We start from the raw sequence: 19,444 nt of genomic DNA on the forward strand, positions 1-19,444 counted from the left end.
CCCCCCCAGTTTCTCTCTCTCTCTCCCCCCCCTTCTCTCTCTCTCCCTCTCCCCCCAGTCTCTCTCTCCCTCTCCCCCCAGTCTCTCTCTCAATTCAATTCAATTCGCTTTATTGGCATGATAAGGTACATCTTATGTTGCCAAAGCATCAAAATACATTTATGGTTGAACACATAAACGCAGTTCTATTCATACAGTGTATAAACAGGTATATCCCTGAGTGTATAAATATACATTCGCATTATTTATATATACTCTTTTCTTAGGTTTACTGGTTGTCCCTCTGTTCATGGCAAGCTGTAACATAGTGTGCCGCCAGTGCTACACAGCTCCTCTCCTCCCCCAGTAGGTATGGGAGTTTTTGGTCGTCATTCAGATTTCTGAATTCAGGGCATATTTGTGAGAATTTTTGGTAGAAATTCTCCCTGATGCCCTGATATTTTCCACAGGCTGTGAGGAAGTGCATCTCTGTCTCCACTACTCCCTGACTGCAGTGAGGGCATATCCTGTCCTCTCTTGGCAGCCTGGTCTGCCTGTGTCTGCCTTTTTCGATCGCTAGGCTATGTTCGCTAAGTCTGTACCTTGTCAAGGTTTTTCTCAGTTTGTTATCCTTTACCATGGTCAGGTACTCAGCCATGTTGTATTGTCTGTTTAGGGTCAAGTAGCAATTGAGTTTGCTTTGGGTTTTTGTTGTTTCTACCCAATATGACAGGTATTTTTCCTTTTGTTTAGTGACAATTGTGTTGGGTCGAATTCTCTCTGCTACGATGTCACTGTCCTGGGGCTGGTTATTGTTAGTAGTGTTAGTGGTTGCTTCACTGAGTCCCAGGACTAGTTGACTGAGGGAGTTATTCTTTATGGTCCTCTCTTGGCATTTCAAGGCTTCGTAATGACAGCAGTGGGGGTTGCTCATTTTTAGGTGTTTCCAAAATTTGATGGCTCTTTTTTGGATAGTAATTATTAGTGGAAATTGGCCTAGTTCTGCCCTGCATGCATTGTTTACGGTTTTCCTTTGAGTCCGGAGGATACTTTTACAGAATTCTGCATGTAGGATCTCAATTGGGTGTTTGTCCCATTTTGCAAAATCTTGTGTTAGCGGTCCCCACACTTCACTGCCATAGAGTGCAATTGGTTCAATTACTGATTTGAAAATTTTGAGCCAAATGCTAATTGGGATTTCTATTTGGATTGATCTTTTAATGGCGTAGAAAGCCCTTCTTGCTTTCTCTTTCAGTTCATTCACAGCCAGTTTGAAATTTCCCGTAGAGCTGATTTTTATGCCCAAGTATGTGTAGTTAGTGGTTTGTTCGATTTTAGTTGTTCCTAGTGAGAGATTTATTTTGGGTCCCTGATGTCTGGATCTTTGTTGGAACACGAGGACTTTGGTTTTTTGGAGGTTTATTGTCAGGGCCCAGGTCTGACAGACTGATTCCAGCAGATCCAGGTTCTGCTGTAGACCCTCCTTAGTTGGTGACAGCAGAACCAGGTCGTCTGCATAGAGGAGGAATTTAACCTTGGATTCATATAGGGTGAGGCCGGGTGCTGTAGATTGTTCAAGTAGTTTTGCTAATTCATTTATGTAAATATTAAAGAGTGTCGGTGAGATTGGCGAGCCCTGCGTCACCCCCCGCCCCTGTGGGAAGTATTTTGTTTGTTTGTCTCCAATTTTAACTGCACATTTGTTGTTTGTATACATTGATTTAATTACATCATATGTTTTTCCCCCTACCCCGCTTTCGATAAGTTTCAGGAATAGACCGTCGTGCCAGATGGAATCGAAAGCCTTCTGGAAATCTATAAAGCATGCGTAGATTTTGCTTGTTTTGATGGACGTGTTTGTCAATTAGGGTCTGTAGGGTGAAGATATGATCTGATGTTCTATAGTTTGGCAGGAATCCACTCTCTCTCTCTCTCTCTCCCCCCAGTCTCTCTCTCTCTCCCCCCCCCCCCAGTCTCTCTCTCTCTCTCTCCCCGTCTCTCTCCCCCCAGTCTCTCTCTCTCCCCCCCAGTCTCTCTCTCTCCCCCCCCAGTGTCTCTCTCTCTCCCCCAGGTCTCTCTCTCTCTCTCTCCCCCTCCCCCATCTCTCTCTCCCTCTCTCTCCCCCCCAGTCTCTCGCTCTCTTCCCCCCCAGTCTCTCGCTCTCTTCCCCCCCAGTCTCTCGCTCTCTTCCCCCCCAGTCTCTCGCTCTCTTCCCCCCCAGTCTCTCGCTCTCTTCCCCCCCAGTCTCTCGCTCTCTTCCCCCCCAGTCTCTCGCTCTCTTCCCCCCCAGTCTCTCGCTCTCTTCCCCCCCAGTCTCTCGCTCTCTTCCCCCCAGTCTCTCGCTCTCTTCCCCCCCAGTCTCTCGCTCTCTTCCCCCCCAGTCTCTCGCTCTCTTCCCCCCCAGTCTCTCGCTCTCTTCCCCCCCAGTCTCTCGCTCTCTTCCCCCCCAGTCTCTCGCTCTCTTCCCCCCAGTCTCTCGCTCTCTTCCCCCCCAGTCTCTCGCTCTCTTCCCCCCCAGTCTCTCGCTCTCTTCCCCCCCAGTCTCTCGCTCTCTTCCCCCCCAGTCTCTCGCTCTCTTCCCCCCCAGTCTCTCGCTCTCTTCCCCCCCAGTCTCTCGCTCTCTTCCCCCCCAGTCTCTCGCTCTCTTCCCCCCCAGTCTCTCGCTCTCTTCCCCCCCAGTCTCTCGCTCTCTTCCCCCCCAGTCTCTCGCTCTCTTCCCCCCCAGTCTCTCGCTCTCTTCCCCCCAGTCTCTCGCTCTCTTCCCCCCCAGTCTCTCGCTCTCTTCCCCCCCAGTCTCTCGCTCTCTTCCCCCCCAGTCTCTCGCTCTCTTCCCCCCCAGTCTCTCGCTCTCTTCCCCCCCAGTCTCTCGCTCTCTTCCCCCCCAGTCTCTCGCTCTCTTCCCCCCCAGTCTCTCGCTCTCTTCCCCCCCAGTCTCTCGCTCTCTTCCCCCCCAGTCTCTCGCTCTCTTCCCCCCCAGTCTCTCGCTCTCTTCCCCCCCAGTCTCTCGCTCTCTTCCCCCCCAGTCTCTCGCTCTCTTCCCCCCAGTCTCTCGCTCTCTTCCCCCCCAGTCTCTCGCTCTCTTCCCCCCCAGTCTCTCGCTCTCTTCCCCCCCAGTCTCTCGCTCTCTTCCCCCCCAGTCTCTCGCTCTCTTCCCCCCCAGTCTCTCGCTCTCTTCCCCCCAGTCTCTCGCTCTCTTCCCCCCCAGTCTCTCGCTCTCTTCCCCCCCAGTCTCTCGCTCTCTTCCCCCCCAGTCTCTCGCTCTCTTCCCCCCCAGTCTCTCGCTCTCTTCCCCCCAGTCTCTCGCTCTCTTCCCCCCCAGTCTCTCGCTCTCTTCCCCCCCAGTCTCTCGCTCTCTTCCCCCCCAGTCTCTCGCTCTCTTCCCCCCCAGTCTCTCGCTCTCTTCCCCCCCAGTCTCTCGCTCTCTTCCCCCCCAGTCTCTCGCTCTCTTCCCCCCCAGTCTCTCGCTCTCTTCCCCCCCAGTCTCTCGCTCTCTTCCCCCCCCAGTCTCTCGCTCTCTTCCCCCCCAGTCTCTCGCTCTCTTCCCCCCCAGTCTCTCGCTCTCTTCCCCCCCAGTCTCTCGCTCTCTTCCCCCCCAGTCTCTCGCTCTCTTCCCCCCCAGTCTCTCGCTCTCTTCCCCCCCAGTCTCTCGCTCTCTTCCCCCCCAGTCTCTCGCTCTCTTCCCCCCCAGTCTCTCGCTCTCTTCCCCCCCAGTCTCTCGCTCTCTCCCCCCCAGTCTCTCTCTCCCCCCAGTCTCTCTCTCTCCCCCCAGTCTCTCTCTCTCCCCCCAGTCTCTCTCTCTCCCCCCAGTCTCTCTCTCTCCCCCCAGTCTCTCTCTCTCCCCCAGTCTCTCTCTCTCCCCCCAGTCTCTCTCTCTCCCCCCAGTCTCTCTCTCTCCCCCCAGTCTCTCTCTCTCCCCCCAGTCTCTCTCTCTCCCCCCAGTCTCTCTCTCTCTCCCCCCAGTCTCTCTCTCTCTCCCCCCAGTCTCTCTCTCTCCCCCCAGTCTCTCTCTCTCCCCCCAGTCTCTCTCTCTCCCCCCAGTCTCTCTCTCTCCCCCCAGTCTCTCTCTCTCCCCCCAGTCTCTCTCTCTCCCCCCAGTCTCTCTCTCTCCCCCCAGTCTCTCTCTCTCTCCCCCAGTCTCTCTCTCTCCCCCCCCGTCTCTCTCTCTCCCCCAGTCTCTCTCTCTCCCCCCAGTCTCTCTCTCTCCCCCCAGTCTCTCTCTCTCTCCCCCCAGTCTCTCTCTCTCCCCCCCCCGTCTCTCTCTCTCCCTCTCCCCCCCGTCTCTCTCTCTCCCCCCCAGTCTCTCTCTCTCTCTCCCCCCCAGTCTCTCTCTCTCTCTCCCCCAGTCTCTCTCTCTCTCCCCCCCAGTCTCTCTCTCTCTCTCTCCCCCCCCCAGTCTCTCTCTCTCTCTCTCCCCCCAGTCTCTCTCTCCCCCCAGTCTCTCTCTCCCCCCAGTCTCTCTCTCTCCCCCCAGTCTCTCTCTCTCCCCCCAGTCTCTCTCTCTCCCCCCCCAGTCTTTCTCTCTCCCCCCCCAGTCTTTCTCTCTCCCCCCCCAGTCTTTCTCTCTCCCCCCCCAGTCTTTCTCTCTCCCCCCCCAGTCTTTCTCTCTCCCCCCCCAGTCTCTCTCTCTCCCCCCAGTCTCTCTCTCTCTCCCCCCCGGTCTCTCTCTCTCTCCCCCCCGGTCTCTCTCTCTCTCCCCCCCGGTCTCTCTCTCTCTCCCCCCCGGTCTCTCTCTCTCTCCCCCCCGGTCTCTCTCTCTCTCCCCCCCGGTCTCTCTCTCTCTCCCCCCCGGTCTCTCTCTCTCCCCCCCAGTCTCTCTCTCTCCCCCCCAGTCTCTCTCTCTCCCCCCCCAGTCTCTCTCTCTCCCCCCCAGTCTCTCTCTCTCCCCCCCAGTCTCTCTCTCTCTCCCCAGTCTCTCTCTCTCCCCCCCAGTCTCTCTCTCTCTCTCTCTCTCTCCCCCCCAGTCTGTCTCTCCCCCCAGTCTCTCTCTCTCTCTACCCCCAGTCTCGCTCTCTCTCTCTCTTCCCCCCCCCCAGTCTGTCTCTCCCCCCAGTCGCTCTCCCTCCCTCCCTCCCTCGCCCCCAGTCTCTCGCTCCCTCGCCCTCCCCAGTCTTTCTGGAGCTCTCCCGTCTTTCTGGAGTTCTCCCCAGTCTTTTCTCTTCTCTCCTCTTCCTCTCACTCCTCAGTCTCCCTCTCTCCCCCTCCTCCCCACAGTCTCTCTCAAACACTAGACCCAATATATGATTATTTCTAGTTACTTCAATAACATGTTGAGTCAGGAAACAGTCTTACATATTTGACAAATTTTTCAGCTGCACTTCCCACCACAACAGTGGGTAAACCATCGTGCCACTGAATGCCAGTAAAATTAAAATCACCCATCAAACAAACATGGCAGTTTATATGGAAACAGATTGCAAATGCTTTTAATAATAACTCATCATGTTCAGGTGTCTGACCCGGGGGCCTATAATAATTGCCGATAATTAGTCCCTGCCCATGTGCTTGAGCCACTTGAACCCATGTAGCCTCAGCTGTACTTGATGAGGCAATATCAAGTCTTTCTCTAGCTGTCAGATTCTCACTGATAAAAATAGCAACCCCACCTCCCCTTTGACCTGCGCTATCCTTTCTGAAACCCTTGTAGCCCTTTCAGTGAATTTCTGTCCCATCACTTTTGTCTTGTCACGTCTCAAAAATACACTGTCTAATTTCTCCAACACAGCACAGGATTGCAGTTCCAACAATTTGTTTCTATCAATCCTTGCATTTACATTTTTAAAAAATTAGATGAGACCCCTTTAAATTGTTTGAGTTATTTAATCTTTATGTTTCCTATCTAGTTTATCTGCATGCTTAGCATCTATGTAATTATCAAGTTCAGTAAGGCTTTCTTTGAACTTATCTGCACTATCCCCCTGCTGAATTAGTTTAAATGCTTTCTGAAACCTTGCTCAACACCCTCTGCATTAAATTTCATCTTCCCATTTCACCAGTCTGTCTGTCCTCCTGAAGTCTATTACTATCCTCCTCAATCTTTACTACATACCCAAGTTTTGTGTCATCAGCAAACATTGAAATGATGCCGTGTATACCCAAGTCCAGGTCATTAACATATAGTAAGAGCAGTGGTCCTAATACCAACCCCTGGGGGCATCCACTGCATACCACCCACCAGTTTGAAAAACCACTACTCTGAGCCAATTTTGTCTCAGCCAATTTTGTATCCACGCGCCCAATGCCCCTTTAATCCCATGGGTTACAATTTTGCTAACAAATCTGTTGTGGTACTTTATCAAACCCCTTTTGAAAGTCCATATACACAACATTCTACCATTTTCAGACAGTGACAAACTTCAGACAAATTGCAGTCTTACCTTAAATAGCTGACGCCCTATGTCCCCTTCCTCCCGAATCTGTGCCAGATTGTCCTCCAGTGTCACACACTGCTCCCTGTACATGTCTGCCAGTCGATGCGCCTGGTTTAGTTGCTCCTCGAGTGACTGGAAAAAGCAGTTAGTTAGTGGATGCTTTGAACATAGTTCCCAGTACCTAGGATAACAGACAACAAGTTAAGCACCACAAGCCCCATTTAGAGCTGTGTCGATACCACTGAGAATGGCTGCCATTTGTTCAGAACCAGAGAAACAAGCAGCCCCCAATCCCTCCACAATGTTCCCTCATGGGCCAGGGACAGTTGTTACCTTTTTAACTTGCATCTCCAGTTGCCAGCCAGCCTCCCACTGCCTCTGGGAAAGTGGTTTGAAGATAGAATTTAAAAATTGACCCTGTTACCGAGGCTCACCTCAGACAGTCAGTCCCATTGCCAGTGCAGAAATACATAACTCCAGAGGTTGGAAATGAGTCAAGAGGAAGAATAAGCCAGAGGTTACGCACACCAAGCCAAGATTAGTATGGAGTGAGCAAAAGCTTGATTAAAGTGGTGGGTTGTAAGATGTAGGAGATGCAGAAGCAGAAGGGTTTGGGGTGTGAATTCCATGGCACGGGGCCTTGGTGACTCAACGCACAGCTGCCACTGTTGGGGCAAGAGGTGAGGAGATATACAAGAGGCAAGAGTCGGTAGCACAGAATTGGAGGGGAGCGGAGTTGTCGTGTTGAAGGAAGTCACAAAGGGATAGAAGGGGGCAAGGCCAGGAGGGATTTACACACAAAGCTAAGAACATTAGGAGGTGTTAGGGGACCGGGAGACAAGAACAGGGGTGATGGACGAGTGGCACTTGGTGTGGGACAGGATAAAGAAAGAAAGACAGACTTGCATTTATATAGCTCTTTTCACGACTTTACAGCCAATGAAGTACTTTGAGTGTAGTCACTGTTGTAATGTGGGAAATGCAGGAAATGCTTCAGCCAATTTGCACACAGCAAGCTCCCACAAACAGCAATGTGATAACAACCAGGTAAACTGTTTGTGATGTTGATTGAGCGATATATATTGACCAGGACACCGGGGATAACTCCCCTTCTTCGAAATAGTGCCATGGGATCTTTTACGCCCACCTGAGGGGGCAGATGTGGCCTTAGTTTAACATCTCATCCAAAAGACAGCACCTCTGACAGTGCAGAACTCCCTCAGTACTGCACTGGAGTATCTGCCTAGATTGACATGCTCAAGTCCCTGGAGTGGGACTTGAACCCACAACCTTCTGACTCAGAGGTGAGTGTGCTACCCACTGAGCTACAGCTGACACTGTTTTGGATGAGCTGAAGTTGACAGTGTGAAGGCCGGCCAAGAGAGGATTGGCATCATCATGTGAGTGGTGAGGGTATAAAGTTTATGCAGAAGACATGAAATACAAATATATGTTTCTTTATTCTGAATCGAATTATTCAACAATGGCCACCAGGGCTCAAAAGGATTCCACTGAAACTACAGCACAGAAAATGACCATTTGACCAACTGGTCTACGCCGATGTTTAAACCCCGAACGAGCCTCCCCCCACTCTGTGCCCCATATCCCACAAAGCCATTCTCCCTCATATGCATCAAGCCTACCCTTAAATGCAATCACTCCATGTGGCAGTGAGTTCTACATTCTCACCACTGCTTAAAAAAAATCTTCCTATTTCCTGACATGTTAGAGGCTATCTTGTATTTATGGCCCCTGATTCTGGTCTCACCCACAAGTGGAAACAGTTTCTCCACATCCACCCGATCAAACCCCGTCATCATTTTAAATGCCTTTCAGTTCTTCTCTCGGAGAAAACAGCCCCAAGCCTGCAATCTTTCCTGATGGAAGCAACTTTTCAATATCATTGTAATCTTGCCTGAACTTTCCCCACTGCTTCAATATCCTTTTTGTAATATGGAGAGCCGAACTGCTCACAGTACTTCAAGTGTGGCCTGACTACGGTTCTATATAAATTTAACATTACCAGCCTGCTTTGGTGTTCTATTCCTCTAGAAATGAACTCCAATACTTGGTTTGCACTCTTTATGGCCTTATCAACTTCTGTTGCTCCTTTTAGTGATTTATGTATCTGTATACCCATATCTGTTGGCTCCTCTATCCATTACTTTCTTAGCTGAAATAAAATGTTTTTCTGCATTTAGGATTTCTCTTTCAGAAGCTCTTTGAAACAGGGTATGCTACCTTTATTTCCTCACTTTGTATCCGTTGTATCTCATGTTCCATGGGTAATTCTCGAAGCAATTGCATCTCAGGGTCACAGCCTGTGTTTCTCAGCTCACTGCGTCTATCCAGCTCCTGTAGCAGATGATCTTTCTCCGCCATCCAGACCTTTTCAGTGTCACGACCCTCGAATTTCAGCTGCAGGAAGTCTTTAGTGCTCTCGTAAAGCAGATTCTGAGTCTTGTGTAGTCTGGGGGAGCGCAAATCATTTAGACACTTAGTTCCGAGAATTTCCTGTTCCCTCCTCCACAATACAAAAAAGTCCAAGGAAATGGCCTGTTTATTTAAGAGCTTATCCTGCTGGTCTTTCATCTGTTGCTCCACTTAAACTCCCAATATCCAGTTCTATTTAATACTCACTCCCCGATATCCAGCTCTATTTAATACTAACTTCCCGATATCCAGTTCTATTTAATACTCTCTCCCCGATATCCAGCTCTATTTAATACTAACTTCCCGATATCCAGTTCTATTTAATACTCTCACTCCCCGATATCCAGTTCTATTTAATACTAACTTCCCGATATCCAGTTCTATTTAATACTCTCACTCCCCGATATCCAGTTCTATTTAATACTCACACTCCTGATATCCAGTTCTATTTAATACTAACTCCCCGATATCCAGTTCTATTTAATACTCACACTCCCGATATCCAGTTCTATTTAATACTAACTCCCCGATATCCAGTTGTATTTAATACTCACACTCCTGATATCCAGTTCTATTTAATACTCTCACTCCCCGAGATCCAGTTCTATTTAATACTCACTCCCGATATCCAGTTCTATTTAATACGGACCTGTGTGGGAGCAGTGAGGAGTGGCGGAGCTTAAAACCGGCAGCGAGGCCCGACCAGAGCATCGGACCTGTGTGGGAGCAGTGAGGAGCGGCATACCAATTCAACAGCGGGGAGAGAGGTAGAACATAAGAACTAGGAGGAGTAGGCCAATCGGCCCCCCGAGCCTGCTCCGCCATTCAATAAGATCATGGCTGATCTGTTCCAAACCGCCAATCTACTATCACAGAACCATCTCCTGAATCTAACAGAATTAGACACACGAAATAGGAGCAGGATCAGGCTACACGGCCCCTGGGCCCGCTCCGCTACCCACAGGGCCATGTCCGATCCGAACCAAGGCTCATGTCCAAATTCCTGCCCGCTCCCCGTAACCCTTAATTCCCTTTACTTCTAGGAAACTGTCTATTTCTGTTTTAAATTTATGTAATGATGTAGCTTCTACAGCTTTTTGGGGCAGCATATTCCATGGACCTACCACCCTCTGAGTGAAGTAGTTCCTTCTCATCTCAGTTTTGAAAGAGCAGCCCCTTATTCTAAGACTATGCCCCCTAGTTCTAGTTTCACCCATCATCGGGAACATCTTCCCCGCATCCACCCGATCCAACCCCTTCACAATCTTATATGTTTCAATAAAATCGCCTCTCATTCTTCTGAACTCCAATGAGTAGAGTCCCAATCTACTCAACCTCTCCTCATATGTCCATCCCCTCATCCCCGGGATTAACCAAGTGAACCTTCTTTGTACTGACTCGAGAGCAAGTATGTCTTTTCTTAAGTATGGACACCAAAACTGTATGCAGTATTCCAGGTAAGGTCTCACCAATACCTTGTACAACTGAAGCAATACCGCCCTATTTTTATATTCTATCCCCCTAGCAATGAAAGCCAACATTCCATTGGCCTTCTTAATCACTTGCTGCACCTGCATACTAACCTTTTGAGTTTCTTGCACCAGGACCCCCAGATCCCTTTGTACTTCAGTACTTTCCAGTTTCTTGCCATTAAGATAATAACTTGCTCTATGATTTTTCCTGCCAAAGTGCATAACCTCACACTTTCCAGTATTGTATTCCATCTGCCAAATCTCTGCCCACTTACTTAGCCTGTCTATGTCCCCTTGCAGGTTTTTTATGTCCTCCTCACTCACTACTTTCCCTCCCATCTTAGTATCATCTGCAAACTTTGATATGTTACTCGGTCCCCTCCTCCAAATCATTAATATAGATTGTAAAGAGTTGGGGACCCAGCACTGACCCCTGCGGAACACCACTAGTTACTGATTGCCAGTCCGAGAATTAACCATTTATCCCAACTCTCTGCCTTCTGTTAGATAGCCAATCCTCTATCCATGCCAGAATATTACCCCCAATCCCGTGATTTTTTATCTTAAGCAATAATCTTTTGTGTGGCACCTTGTCAAATGCCTTTTGGAAGTCTAAATACACTACGTCCACTGGTTCCCCTTTATCCACCCTATATGTTACTTCCTCAAAGAACTCCAGCAAATTTGTCAAACATGACTTCCCCTTCATAAAACCATGCTGACTTTGTCCTATTAAATGATGATTATCCAAATGTCCTGTTACTGTCTCCTTAATAATGGACTCCAATATTTTACCTACTACAGTTGTTAGGCTAACCGGTCTATAGTTTCCAGCCTTCTGTCTACTGCCCTTTTTAAATAAGGGCGTTACATTAGCAGTTTTCCAGTCTGCTGGGACCTTTGCTGAGTCCAGGGAGTTTTGGAAAATTACCAATGCATCCACAATCCCTACCACCACTTCCCTCAAGACCCTAGGATGTAAGCCATCAGGTCCAGGTGATTTATCCGACTTGAGTCCCATTATTTTACCGAGTACCACTTCCTTAGTGATTTTGATCGTGTTTAGCTCCTCCCCCCCTATAGCCCCGTTTGTCCAGTGTTGGGATATTCTTAGTGTCTTCTACTGCAAAGACTGATACAAAATATTCATTGTCTTTGCCATCTCCATATTTCCCACCATTAATTTCCCGGTCTCATCCTCTAAGGGACCAACATTTACTTTAGCCACCCTTTTTCTTTTTATATAACTATAAAAACTCTTACTATCTGTTTTTATATTTTTTGCTAATTTACTTTCATAATCTATCTTCCCTTTCTTAATCAATCTTTGTTACTTTTTGCTGTCTTTTAAAGTTTTCCCAATCCTCTATCCTCCCACTAGATTTGGCTACCTTATATGCCCTTGTTTTTAGTCGAATACTATCCTTAATTTCTTCAATTAGCCACGGATGGCTGTCTTTTCTTTTACGCCCTTTTCTTCTCAGTGGAATATATATTTTTTGGAAGTTGTAAAATAACTTCTTAAATGTACACCACTGATCATGTATCGTCTTACCCTTTAATCTCTTTTCCCAATCCACTCTACTCAATTCCGCTCTCATACCTTCATAGTCTCCTTTATTCAAGCTTAGCACGCTTGTTTGAGATCCAACCTTCTCACCCTCTAATTGAATATGGAATTCAACCATGTTATGGTCACTCATTCCAAGGGGATCCTTTACTAGGACATTTTTAATTAATCCTGTCTCGTTACACAGGACCAGATCTAAGGTTGCTTGCCCCCCTGGTCGGTTCAGTTACATACTGCTCAAGAAACCCATCCCTAATACACTCATTGAACTCATCCTCAAGGCAGCCCTGCCTAATTTGATTTGTCCAATTAATATGATAGTTAAAATCCCCCATAATTAAAGATGCTCCCTTATTACAACCCTCAACTATTTCCTGATTAAAAAGTAATCCAAGTGTGATGTCACTGTGGTAAACCACTGTTATCGTTCACAACCGTTCACTATTGTTACACTGTTGTTATCACTGTTTACACTGTTGTTATCACTACACAAGGTTACCTCTTGCCACGCACGCCGTTATACCTGGGCTGACCTCAGCTGACTCCGCCCATGGCTCCGCCTGCTTGCCCAGGTATAAAGGTGACCGCTTGGCTAGTATTCTTCCTTGTTGGAACCAATCACCCACGAGGGTGGGCTCTGTTATTTAGCCAACAAAAACCTATAGTTACTACCTTAACTCGTCGCTTTTCATGGACTGAATTGATAGGTATATCAATTTTATTGGCTAAATTTTGAAATGTATGGACCGGAGCAGCCAAACGACCAGCCAAACGGTCAGCTACAACAGCCCCAGCAGCCGACCTGGCTGCGAGCCCTCCGACCGCTGTACCTGGATCTAAACCCACAGGCAGCGAATTCAGCCCTCGACTTCGAACACTGGCTGAGCTGCTTCGAATCCTACCTGGGAGCCTCCGGCGTGCCTCCGGAATCCAAACTAAGAGTTCTGACCGCCCAGGTGAGCCCTAAAGTATTTGCACTCATCCGGGACCTTGCTACATACGAGGACGCCCTCAACCTGCTAAAAGAGCAGCACCGGAGCCCAGTAAATTCAATGTATGCCAGACATCTCCTAAGATCCCGCTCGCAACAGCCAGGAGAGTCTGTAGACGAATTTTTACGGGCGCTACAAACACTCGGCAGGGACTGTGACTTTAAAGCTGTAACGGCTGCAGAACATACTGAAGGAAATATCCGCGATGCCTTCGTGAAAGGCCTTAGGTCCGACTACTCACGGCAAAGACTGCTCGAATCAAAGGACCTCGAATTGAAAACAGCTGCAGCCCTCGCTCGCTCCCTGGAAGTGGCCCATCGGGACCTCGAGGCGTACTCCAGGTACAGTGCTGCGCGACCCTGGGACTCGGGCCCCACTCCAGCCGCAATACCCCTCGCACCGCCGCCCCTGGGACCTACTACGGCGTCGGTGTCCCGGAATCGATCGGGACCGCCACCCCCGGGACCTGTTGCGGCAGCGGACCTCCGCGATCGGGCCGCCAGCTGCTTCTTCTGTGGCCAGGCGAGACATCAAAGGGCGCGCTGCCCTGCAAGGAACGCGACCTGCTCCGGCTGCAAAAAGAAAGGCCACTTCGTAAACGCCTGCAGGGGGAAAGCCACAGACGCCAGCAGTGCCTCATGTGAGTTGTGGGAGCGGCCATCTTTGATCAAGGCCACAGATGCCAGCATTGCATCATGTGAGTTGTGGGGGCGGCCATCTTCTCCGCCATTTTGTCCAACTTCGTGGGGATCCGCGTCATGGGCGCCGCCATTTTGTTCGCCGCACTCGGCCGCCGTTTTGTCTCCAGACCCGACCACCGCCTCACCTGCAGACTACAGCAGCTCACTCAGCCATACACTGGCCTCCGTCACGCTTGACCAAGCCCTCCCGCATCATCTGTCCAAGTCCATGATGGACATCGAAGTAAACGGCCACGCCACGACCTGCCTGTTCGACAGCGGAAGCACGGAGAGTTTTATTCACCCAGACACGGTGAGCTGCTACTCCCTCACTGTCCGGCCAACGCGCCATCGGATCTCGATGGCGGCGAAGTCCCATTCAACAGACATCAGCGGCTACTGTGTGGTGACCCTGTCGGTTAGGGGCACGGAATATAAAAACTTTAAACTTCTCGTCCTGCCCCAGCTCTGCGCTGCCGTCCTACTAGGGCTGGATTTCCAATGCCACCTCCAAAGTGTCACTCTGGCATACGGTGGACCCCTCCCCCCACTCACAGTCTACAACCAGCAGTTTTTAAACCGCCCGCCGCATACCACCTGCGGCCTCTCCACTCTCAAAGTCCCGCCCCCCTCCTTGTTCGCTAACCTCACCCGCGACTGTAAGCCCGTCGCTACCAAGAGCAGGCGGTACAGCGCCGGGGACAGAGCTTTTATTAGCTCGGAGGTGCAGCGTCTCCTGAAGGAGGGCATCATCGAGGGGAGCAACAGCCCCTGGCGTGCCCAGGTCGTAGTCGTTAAGACCGGCAATAAAAACCGCCTGGTCATCGACTACAGCCAAACCATAAACCGGTACACCCAGCTGGACGCATATCCCCTTCCCCGCATATCTGACATGGTCAACCAGATTGCACAGTACCGGGTATTCTCCACCATCGACCTTAAGTCGGCCTATCACCAACTCCCTATCCGCCCTGAGGACCGCCAGTATACCGCCTTCGAGGCGAATGGCCGCCTCTACCACTTCCTTAGGGTTCCCTTCGGCGTCACCAACGGGGTTTCGGTCTTCCAAAGGGAGATGGACCGGATGGTTGACCAGAACGCGCTGCAGGCCACGTTTCCTTATCTAGATAACGTCACCATCTGCGTCCGCGACCAGCAGGACCACGATGTTAATCTGGAGAAATTCCTCTGTACGGCCCAACGGCTGAATCTCACTTACAATAAGGAGAAATGTATATTTAACACCTCGCGCCTTGCCATCCTCGGCTGCGTAGTAGAGAACGGAGTCATCGGCCCCGACCCCGAAAGAATGCACCCCCTCATGGAGCTTCCCCTTCCCCACTGTCAAAAGGCACTGAAGAGAACCCTGGGGCTCTTCGCTTACTATGCCCAATGGGTGCCCAATTATGCGGACAAAGCCAGACCCCTCATGAAGTCCACCTCCTTCCCCCTGACAGAAGAAGCATGCGCAGCCTTCTCCCTCATAAAAGGAGACATTGCGAAGGCCACAATGCACGCAGTGGATGAGTCCATCCCTTTCCAAGTGGAGAGCGACGCATCAGACTTCGCCCTAGCTGCAACCCTAAACCAGGCGGGGAGACCTGTAGACTTCTTCTCAAGGACCCTCCAGGGCCCTGAGATCCGACACTCTTCTGTCGAGAAGGAGGCCCAGGCAATTGTGGAAGCGGTACGACGCTGGAGGCATTACCTGGCAGGCAAACGATTTACCCTCCTCACCGACCAGCGTTCGGTTGCGTTTATGTTTAATAACAAGCTGAGGGGCAAAATCAAGAACGACAAGATCTTGAGGTGGAGAATCGAGCTCTCCACCTAAGAGTACGGTATCTTGTACCGGCCTGGTAAACTCAACGAGCCCCCTGATGCTCTATCACGAGGTACATGCGCCAACGCGCAAGTTGATAGACTGCGGACCCTCCACAACGACCTCTGCCACCCCGGGGTCACTAGACTTTACCACTTCATTAAGGCCCGCAACCTGCCCTACTCCATCGAGGCGGTCAGGACCATGACCAGGAACTGCCAAGTCTGTGCCGAATGCAAACCGCATTTCTATAGGCCGGACAGAGCAAGCCTGATCAAGGCCACCCGCCCCTTCGAGCGCTTGAGCATCGATTTTAAGGGGCCCCTCCTGTCCTCTGACCGTAATGTGTACTTCCTCAACATTATTGACGAGTACTCCCGTTTCCCCTTTGCCATCCCCTGCCCAGACATGACCAGCACCACAGTCATCAAATGCCTGAACGACCTCTTCGCCTTGTTCGGGTTCCCGAACTATATACATAGCGACCGGGGCTCATCCTTCATGAGCGAAGAACTTCGCCAGTTCCTGCTGGCGAGAGGTATTGCGGCGAGCAGGACCACCAGCTACAACCCCCGGGGGAACGGCCAGGTGGAAAGAGAGAACGCGACAGTTTGGAAGGCCGTCCTCTTAGCCCTAAAGTCTAAGGGCCTCCCAACCTCTCGCTGGCAGGAAGTCCTCCCGGCAGCGCTCCATTCCCTCCGGTCACTGCTTTGTACTGCCATTAACGCCACCCCCTCATGAGCAAATGTTCGTTTTCCCCAGGAAGTCGACTACGGGAACCTCGCTACCAACATGGCTGACTTCTCCGGGGCCCGTCCTGCTGCGGAAGCACGTAAGGACCCATAAAATGGACCCCCTGGTCGAGAGGGTGAACCTCCTGCACGCCAACCCCCAGTACGCCTACGTGGCATACCAAGACGGGCGGGAGGACACAGTCTCCTTGCGAGACCCCCTCGGGCACCCCGGAGATACCACCGTTACCCCCCACCACTCCCCCAAATCCAGCTCCTGTAGGCGGCATGCCAGAACCCCAGGAGCCTCCGTCGGCCACGCAGACACCAGCATCGGATACTGCACCACCGCCGCCGCGCCAATCAGAAAGGCTTACGAGGCCTCCTGATAGACTGACATACACGAACTAGTAGTACACTTCACCCCGCCGGACTCAATTTTAAACAAGGGGTGAATGTGGTAAACCAGTTATCGTTCACAACCGTTCACTATTGTTACACTGTTGTTATCACTACACAAGGTTACCTCTTGCCACGCACGCTGTTATACCTGGGCTGACCTCAGCTGACTCCGCCCATGGCTCCGCCTGCTTGCCCAGGTATAAAGGTGACCGCTTGGCTAGTATTCTTCCTTGTTGGAACCGATCACCCACGAGGGTGGGCTCTGTTATTTAGCCAATAAAAACCTATAGTTACTACCTTAACTCGTCGCTTTTCATGGACTGAATGGATAGGTATATCAGTCACCAGGAAGCAGGTAAGTGATTGGTTGGCGAGTATTTCTCTTTTTTTTTTAAACTTTAACTCTGTGGTTTATAGTTTCGAAGGTCTCTCTGGTGTCGCGGGGACTGTTGGTAAACCAGTTAACTGTAGTGTAATTAGTGGGATTGATTTAATTTAAATTCAATTAATTAAAGGGTAAGTCATGGCAGGACAGCCCGGCCCCGTGGTATGCTCCTCCTGCGCTATGTGGGAACTCAGCGACACAGGACAACTACATGTGCAGGAAGTGCATCCAGCTGCAGCTACTGACAGACCGCATTGCGGCACTGGAGCTGCGATTGGATGCATACTGGAGCGTTCGCGATGCTCAGGACATCGTGAATATCACGTTTACAGAGTTGGACACACCGCAGGTCGAGGTTGGACAGGAAGAAAGGGAACGGGTGACCAACAGGCAGAGTACTAGGCGCAGGCAGGTAGTGCAGGGGTCCCCTGTGGCCATCCCCCTCTCCAACAGATACACCACTTTGAGTACTGTTGGGGGGGGGGGGGGGGGAAGGCTTATCAGAGGAAGGCAGCAGCAGCCAACTTCCGGGCACCATGGGTGACTCTGCTGCACAGAATGGGAGGAAAAAGAGGGGTAGAGCTATAGTTATAGGGGATTCTATTGTAAAGGGAATAGATAGGCGTTTCTGCGGCCGCAAACGAGACTCCAGGATGGTGTGTTGCCTCCCTGGTGCAAGGGTCAACGATGTTTCCGAGCGGCTGCAGATCATCTTGGAAGGGGAGGGTGAACAGACAGTTGTCGTGGTGCATATAGGCACCAACGAAATAGGTAAAAAGTGGGATGAGGTCCTAAAAGCGGGATGAGGTCCTAAAAGCGGAATATAGGGAGTTAGGAGATAAATTAAAAAACAGGACCTCAAAGGTAGTAATTTCAGGATTGCTACCAGTGCCACGTGCTAGTCAGAGTAGAAATAGAAGGAAACTTCAGATGAATACGTGGCTAGAGGAATGGTGCAAGGGGGAGGGATTCAAGTTCCTGGGACATTGGAACCGGTTCTGGGGGGAGGTGGGACCAGTTCAAACTGGAAGGTCTGCATCTGGGCAGGGCTGCAAACGATGTCCTAGGGGGAGTGTTTGCTAGTGCTGTGGGGGAGGGTTTAAACTAAAATGGCAGGGGGTTGGGAACCTGAGCAGGGAGACAGAGGAATGGGAAACAAGGATAAAAGCAAAAGATAGGAAGGAGAAAAACAAAAGTAGCAGTCTGAGAAATCAACGGTTTAAATCAAACGTGGCCATAGTAAATAATAATTCTAATAGGTCTAAGAGCGTTAAAAAAACAAGCCTGAAGGCTTTGTGTCTTAATGCGAGGAGCATTTGTAATAACGTGGATGAATTGGCTGCGCAAATAGAGGAAAACGAATATGATTTGGTTGGGATTACAGAAACGTGGCTCAAGGATGGCCAAGACTGGGAACTCAACATCCAGGGGTATTCGATACTCAGGAAAGATAGGCAAAAAGGAAAGGGAAGTGGGGTAGCATTGCTGGTTAAAGAAGGGATTAACACAATTGTAATGAAGGATATTAGCTCTGATGAGGTGGAATCTGTATGGGTAGAATTGAGAAATACTAAGGGGAAAAAGACGTTAGTGGGGGCGGTATATAGACCTCCAAACAGTAAGGCGGAGGTTGGGGATGGCATTAAAAGGGAAATTAAAGGAGCGTGCAATAAGGGCACAGCAGTCAGCATGGGTGACTTTAATCTACATATAGATTGGGCCAACCAAATTACTAAATACTGTGGAGGAGGAATTCCTGGAGTGTATACGGGATGGTTTCCTGGACCAATATGTCGCGGAACCAACCAGAGATCAGGCCATCTTAGACTGGGTATTATGTAATGAGAAAGGATTAATTAGTAATCTTGTTGTACGAGGCCCCTTGGGTCGGAGCGATCATAATATGATCGAATTCTTCATTAAGATGGAGAATGAAGTAGTTGACTCAGAGACGAGGGTCCTCAATTTAAATAAAGGAAACTACGATGGTCTGAGGAGCGAGTTAGGTAGGATTGATTGGGAAATGGCACTCAAAGGGTTGACGGTAGATAGGCAATGGCAAACATTCAAAGACCGAATGAATGAGCTACAGAATTTGTTCATCCCAGTTTGGCATAAAAATAAAACAAAAAAGGTGACTCAACCGTGGCTAACAAAGGAAATTAGGGATTGCATAAGATCCAAGGAGAGGACATATAAATTGGCCAGAAAAAGCAATAATCTTGAGGATTGGGAGCAGTTTAGGATTCAAAGGACAAAGGGATTAATTACGAAAGGGAAAATAGAATATGAGAGTAAGCTTGCAGGGAACATAAAAACTGACTGTAAAAGCTTTTATAGATATGTGAAGAGAAAAAGGTTGGTGAAGTCACGCGTAGGTCCCTTGCAGTCAGAATCAGGGAAATTTATCATGGGGAACAAAGAAATGGCAGACCAACTAAATACATATTTTGGTTCTGTCTTCACAAAGGAGGACACAAATAACCTCCCAGAGATGCCGGGGAACATAAGGGTCTGATGAAAGGGTGGAACTGAAAGAAATCAGTATTTGTAGGGAAATAGTGTTCGGAAAATTGATGGGACTGAAGGCCAATAAATCCCCAGGGCCTG

The 19,444-nt window shown here is 49.9% G+C and overlaps 1 protein-coding gene across 1 annotated transcript in view; it reads right to left on the minus strand.

Moving 5' to 3' along the window:
* Window positions 1-6,317: 6,317 nt before the first annotated feature.
* Window positions 6,318-19,444, minus strand: part of LOC147105940 (coiled-coil domain-containing protein 77-like) — a 75,321-nt gene continuing 62,194 nt past the window's right edge. Inside the window, exons 8-9 of the mRNA XM_086009770.1 lie at window positions 8,589-8,817; window positions 6,318-6,479 (exon numbers count right to left, since the gene is read on the minus strand). Of these exons, the coding sequence (XP_085865896.1) occupies window positions 6,333-6,479; window positions 8,589-8,817 (376 nt within the window). The 3' untranslated portion in view covers window positions 6,318-6,332. The remainder of the gene's footprint in view (window positions 6,480-8,588; window positions 8,818-19,444) is intronic.

This window comes from Somniosus microcephalus, chromosome 16, assembly GCF_052327205.1.
Source record: "Somniosus microcephalus isolate GS21.2 chromosome 16, FLI_Smic_1.0, whole genome shotgun sequence".
In the NCBI taxonomy this organism is placed as follows: Eukaryota; Metazoa; Chordata; class Chondrichthyes; order Squaliformes; family Somniosidae; genus Somniosus; species Somniosus microcephalus.